This window comes from Priapulus caudatus, unplaced genomic scaffold, assembly GCF_000485595.1.
Source record: "Priapulus caudatus unplaced genomic scaffold, Priapulus_caudatus-5.0.1 Scaffold2712, whole genome shotgun sequence".
NCBI classification, from domain to species: domain Eukaryota; kingdom Metazoa; phylum Priapulida; class Priapulimorpha; order Priapulimorphida; family Priapulidae; genus Priapulus; species Priapulus caudatus.
Genome location: NW_014579773.1, coordinates 11,076 through 17,879, shown reverse-complemented (window position 1 = coordinate 17,879; position 6,804 = coordinate 11,076). Strand labels below are relative to the sequence as shown.

Below are 6,804 nucleotides of genomic sequence, written 5' to 3'. Positions count from 1 at the left end.
AGGAGCAGAAGAGAAGGACGGGAGGAGAGAATGAGAGAGAGATGAGGGTATAAGACGAGAGAGAGGGGGAGGGAGAGATGAGCAGAGAGAGAGCTGCGGACGAGAGAGAGAGAGAGAGAGAGAGAGAGGCAGAGAGGAGGAGAGATGGAGAGTGAGAGAAGAAGAGATGGGGGGGGGAAGAAGGGACTGAGAGAGAGGATGACGAGGAGTGGAGAGAGAGAATGGAAGAGATACGGGAGGAGGGAGAGAGGAGCAGAGAGGAGCGAGAGTAGGGGCAGAGAGAGAGAGAGAGATGAGAGACCGAGCTGAGAGAGAGAGGACGCGGAGAGAGAGAAGAGATGAGAGAGAGAGAGGAGAGAGAGATGATGAGGGCCCGAGAGTAGAGAGAGCGCAGAGGAGCAGGAGCGACAAGAGAGAGCCAGAGAGAGAGAAGAGAGATGAGAGAGAGAGCGAGAGACGACTCAGACGAGAGAGATGACGAGGAGAGAGCATGAGACGATGAGAGAGACTGAGAGAGAGAGCAGTGGCAGCAGAGTATGAGAGTAGAGACGAGATGGAGATGGATCAGTTAGCGAGAGAGTGAAGAGATGAGCAGAGGGAAGAGGTGAGATCACGCCCCAGGGGATGGTGGGCTCGTGAGGAGATCAATGATCGGTTATGCTGTGGAAACACGAATGCACTATGAGATTACACATGATAAAAACACCAGGATACCACCCACGCCATCGCAGGCACGCACGTTGGAGGCACAACACGCACCGCGCTACTATGATGTAACATGTACTAACACTCACTTCATACACACAAACACAGCTGCACGCACCACACGCCGTATGCACACACACACGCACCGACACACACAACCAACCGGTACGCACGCACGCATGCACACACTTACACACACACCGCACGACAAACGCAACACCGAACTGACACTGCACACAATGCCACACACATATGCCACACTTACACACACAACACGCACTGCACACCGCAACACGGAACGCACGGCCACACACACACACGTATGCCACACATCGCACCGGGACACACGCAACACGAACTGCACACCGCACGCACGCACTGTATTGGCACACACTTACACATCACACACGCACCGCACAGCACGCAACGCGAACGCTACGCATATGCACACAAACGAGCAGCAGACTAAGAGTTCTGCTAGCACACGCCCTTACCATGGTAGACCTTGGTTCAGGTGTAGGAGTCGGTGATCGGTAACATGAAGCGGCAACGTCTCCACGTCAGGTTTGCACTGCCATCTCCACGGTTCAGGTGAGTGCAAGTCAACAAACAGCAGCTGCAAAACACGAAGAAACACAAGTTTCATATACACACTAGCGGACACACACATGTAGGCACTGCACACACGCACACACACACAATTGATCCACTCACACACACACAACACGCACGTTACTGGTGGATGGATGAGATGAGATGTTGCACTGCCAGCTCCAACGTTAAGGTGTAGTTGAGTCAAACAACAAGCAGCTGCAAACACGAGAAACACAAGCTCGTTCAATATACACACACACACACACATAGTAGGCACGCACAGCACGCACACACACACATGTATCCACGCACACCACACACACACGGGCACGATGTGTGGATGGATAGGATGGCATGCGTTGCACGCCAGCTCCACGTTTAAGGTGCGTCGTTTAATGTCAAACAACAGCAGCAAACTGCAAACACTCGAATGAACAACAAAGTCTTCAATATTTACACACACACACACACTATGTAGGCGCACGCACACATCGCACACACCACATGTATCCACGCACACACACTACACACGCACGATGGTGGATGTGAAGGATGGATTGGTTGCACGCCAGCTCCACGTTTAAGGTGCGTTATAAGTCAAACAACAGGCTGCCAAACACGGATGGAACACAAGTCTTCATATACACCACACACAGTGTAGGCACGCACACACGCCACGCACACAACACATGTAGGCACGGGACACACATACACACACACGATGGTCTAGTATGGAGGTATGGATGGGGATGGTTGCATGCCGAGCTCACGTTCAGTGTGCGTGAACATCAAACAACAGCAGCTGCAAACACGACGGGACAGCATTCCAATACACAACACACACACCACACACCACTAACACACATGTAGGCACGCACCTACACGCACACACATAGCCTGACAGGACAGCTATGCTGTATGAATGCGAATGGATTGGAATGTGTGGCGTGTGTTGCATGAACGGATTGATGCGATAGATGCGACTCGAGGAATGGACGGACAGACAGATTGGTTGGACAGCGTAAGCGGCATAGGCGGACGGTTATGGAATGCGATAGTTGGAACAGATAACCCCACTACACCCCAAATAAAACAGGCCCTATAAATGAACACACACACATACAAACAACTACCTCACAGGTTACAGGCCCCTCCACCCTGACCCTTGACTCGCTGACCTTGAGGCAGTTAGAGTGACTCAGCCTTTGTGTACATCTTGACTTGGTTGAGCTCGCCGATGAGCGAACGACCTTTGACCTTTCAGACTCGAACGTTCAGCTGGTGCCTCTTCCGCATGCTGCCGGCGAAGAAACGACGAACACGACGTAACAACACCAAGAACGTGCTACCGCCGCTCGGCCCGACGCCACATCCGAGTCACCAGGGGGCGCACCCGGTTCCGTCCATCGTCGTTCACAATCGTGATGCCCGATGGCGGCATGATGTTACCACGGCGAATCCAGTGTTACTTTAACACGGTTAACATTCAACTGTCGAAAAAACGGCGACCATTTGTCCAACGTAAATTTCGATTTTCCCTGTTATATAAGAATCATTCAAGATGAAACCGACAAGAAAAAAACTTGGCCATTTTATATACAAGGGGTTGTTACTGTAATAGACAGGGTTTCACTCTATAACTGCGCTCGAATGAGCAAGAAAACTACCGATAGCATTTGTCTCTTACACACACGTATCTGTTCACGGCAGAATCGATTTGCACAATTAACACAATTCATCAGGAGACAGAGAGGTTGCGGGCGTATCCGCGGGCGGCGTCACACGGCGGCGACGGTTGCCGCGGGCGACGGTAACCGCGGACGACGGTTGCCACGGCGACACTCACGTGGAACTTGAACTCGCTCTTCAGCATCGGCACGAGGTCGGTGGCGACGTCCGGAACGCACGGGAACAGTGCTGCCACCAGGCGGGCGTAGAACGGCAGCAGGTCGAGCCTGGAACGACGAGACACAGCGAGCGTTAGCGCGTTACCACGGCAACCGCATCGCTGGGATGCCGCCGCGACGAGCGAGGCGATTAAACGAATACTGAATGTATTAAACAAACAAAAAACCCGTGGGGGAATTTTTGCGGTTGTCTGCGGTTTCTTTTAGACTGCCCACCTAGATTTTCGCCTAGCCTATCGGTTTCAACCAAGACTAGATTATTACTGTCACCTAGACCTACTACAAGATTTATAGCTAGACTTCCACCTATACATGCAGCTAGATTCGTAACTAAACTGCCACCTTGCTCTGCAATGAGTGTCACTACGATGACAAAGACTGCTGCTATGAGTGTCACTACGATGACATAGACTGCTGCTATGAGTGTCACTACGATGACATAGACTGCTGCTATGAGTGTCACTAGATGACATAGACTGCTGCTATGAGTGTCACTACATGACATAGACTGCTGCTATGAGTGTCACTACAATCTGACATGGATCTGCTGCCCTATGAGTGTCAACTAAGATGACATAGATGCTGCCTATGAGTGTCACTACGATGACATAGACTGCTTCTAACGCCACCAGCTACATACAGACTATCGAGCTAAGATGCGTGCACCTAGACTGCCACCTAGATCTGTGATGAGTCACTGCGATGACATAAACCACTGCTCAAACCACCATCAGCACCAAGTGAAGACCAAGTGTCTATCACAGCTAGACGCACGCACGCACGCACGCACGTACCTTGTTCGCGGCACGAGGAACAGGCATCGCGCGAGCTTGCGGCTAGACTGCCGCCTAGACGTCACTACGACAACATAGACTGCTGCTAATGCCACCGGCCCTTCGGACTATCACACTAAGATGTATGCAGCTAGACGCACGCACCCGCACGCAACACACGTACGTTACCTTGTTCGCGGCACGAGGAACAGGCATCGCGCGAGCTTGCGGCGGTTTCCCTTCGTGTTCAGGTTCATGCAGAAGTCCATCGCTGCCTTGTCGATGAGATCTCTGTTGATGCACTGCAGCAAACGCCCGAGGTAGTCGTCCATGAGATGCTTCATCATGCTGCCACCAGAGGTCTCCACCTCCTCCTCGGCTCCTGCGGCTAGACGAGGAGTGTGTAGGGCAGCGCTTTGATTATTAATTAATAATTCATTGGATATTTATTTACTTATTTATTTCTTATTATTTATTTATTTGATGATTTTTAATTATTTTGATTATTATTTCATAATATTTATTTATTATTTTATTTTTGTGATTTGAATACATGGACATACACATATGCACTCAAACACATGCACGCACGAATGCACGCACACACACACACACACAAACGCGCACACACACATACACATGCATTGCGCACTCACCCACACACACGCCCCACGCAGACGAACACGCACTCGCACACATACACGCACACGCGCACCGCGCCACACACTCATACACATGCATGCGCGCACATGTGCACTCACCCACACACACACACATGCGCCGACACAGACGAACACGCACACGCCACCACATACACGCGCGTGCACACTCAATGATGTTAAACAACCCTTCTAACACCACCATCGACGACGCCGCCCTACTAAGCCTCCCCCCCCTTACCATCTGTAACCACCGCGGGTGCTGCAGCCTCCTCCGGCTCGTGGCTTCCCCCCTCCTGCTTCTCCTCAGCTTCCCGAGCATCCTCTATCTCCAGGTTGGCCATCTCCTCCTCCAGCAGGGCTTCGTCAGTCGTCTCGGCCGCGGTAGGGGGCGCCACTGCGTGGTCGCTGTCCTTGAACAGTATCTGCGGCAGCGTAAAAAATACACGGGAGCGATGAGCGATTCGCTCTTCAAACCTCCGAAATCGCTCCCGTGAGGCTCAAAATAGCTCCCGTCAAATTTTTGACGACAGCTATTTTGTCCACAGACTTTTGAAAAAGAGCTCCCGTGAAAAAAAGGTAATTTTTTCCCTGATCTGCGGGGGAGGGAGGAAGGGAGAGATGGTGAGGGAGGAAGGGAGGAACGTACTGTAGTGCGTAGAGTATGTAGTGGAGGGGATGCTTTATCTTCATGCAGATGGCTAGATCTCCCATACTTACATATATTTACTTATCAGGGCGCGAAATGAGCACCGGCCCACCGGCATATGATGGCAAATTATTTCGAGGGCCGGTAACATTGGCAAAACATCGGCCCTCCGAGCCGGTGGTTTCAGCCGTGTTAGAGAGTACTACATTTTTATTTATAGCATTAATGAGCACATAGCTTATTACTGTTTTACCTGAAGGATATCACGCCATTATTTATCAATATTTTACAAATTTGAATTCGAAAATGCAAGCGTGAAACATGAAATTGATTTTACAAACAAAATTTATGAGGGCTGGTAAATTATGGCGAGGGCTGGTAAAAAATTGCTGTTAACAGCCTTCTGGGCCGGTGCAAAAAATCATGTATGTCACATATCTATGAACACTTATCTGTGGGGGAGGGAGGCAGGGAAGGACGTAGTGCAGTAGAGGGGGCGATTTATTTTCATGCTATGCAGATATCTTGATCTATCTCTCCCATACTTATATATACTTATATATAAGGTTATAATGAATATTCATAACATACGCTGCAGAATATTTGTTTACTTACAGGGCACTGCCTCAGACCCTGCTAGGGTATTACCCTAATATAGGGGNTCCTCCTCCTTCATCCCCTCCCCCTCTCCACCTCCACATGGCTTACAGAGAAGGCCTGTGTGTTGGTGAGTAGTTTCTGGTAGGCTACGATCGCTGCCTCGTGGCGTTCCCTCCTCTCCTGGCTCAGCTCCCCCTTCGTGTGAAGGATGCGTCGATTCTGCCTCTCCATCGCCTGCAGCTCCTTGTGGCTTGCATCGAGGTGGCGACACAGTGACTGGTAGTAGTCGTTGAGCAGGTTACGAATGCCACGCTGCTTCTCCGCCGCGTAGATCTATCAATAAAGATGGCGGTGAGAGTGACAAGTGAACATACGCACGCGTAGATCTAGATCTACGCGGCGGAGAAGCAGCGCGGCATTCGCAACCATCTTTATTGACATCAATAAAGATGGCGGTGAGAGTGACAAGTGAACATACGCACGCGTAAATCTGTCAATAAAGATGGTTGCGAATGCCACGCTGCTTCTCCGCCGCATAGATCTATCAATAAAGATGGCGGTGAAAGTGACAAGTGAACATACGCACACGTAGATCTGTCAATAAAGATGGCGGGGGAGCGACAAGTAAACATACGCACACGTAGATCTGTCAATAAAGATGGCGGTGAGAGTGACAAGTGAGCATACGCACGCGTAGATCTGTCAATAAAGATGGCGGTGAGAGTGTGTTCACTTGTGATCTGTCAATAAAGATGGCGGGGGAGCGACAAGTAAACATACGCACACGTAGATCTGTCAATAAAGATGGCGGTGAGAGTGACAAGTGAGCATACGCACGCGTAGATCTGTCAATAAAGATGGCGGGGGAGCGACAAGTAAACATACGCACACGTAGATCTGTCAATAAAGATGGCGGT

General features: G+C 50.5%; 1 protein-coding gene across 1 annotated transcript in view; it reads right to left on the bottom strand.

Moving 5' to 3' along the window:
• The window catches only part of LOC106818978 (regulator of nonsense transcripts 2-like), a gene marked incomplete at its 5' end in the record, with an annotated part of 26,001 nt that overhangs the window by 8,308 nt on the left and 10,889 nt on the right, over positions 1 to 6,804 (bottom strand). The window contains 4 exon segments of the mRNA XM_014823643.1: positions 3,146 to 3,254; positions 4,169 to 4,367; positions 4,880 to 5,063; positions 5,996 to 6,220. Coding sequence (XP_014679129.1) covers positions 3,146 to 3,254; positions 4,169 to 4,367; positions 4,880 to 5,063; positions 5,996 to 6,220 — 717 coding nt within the window.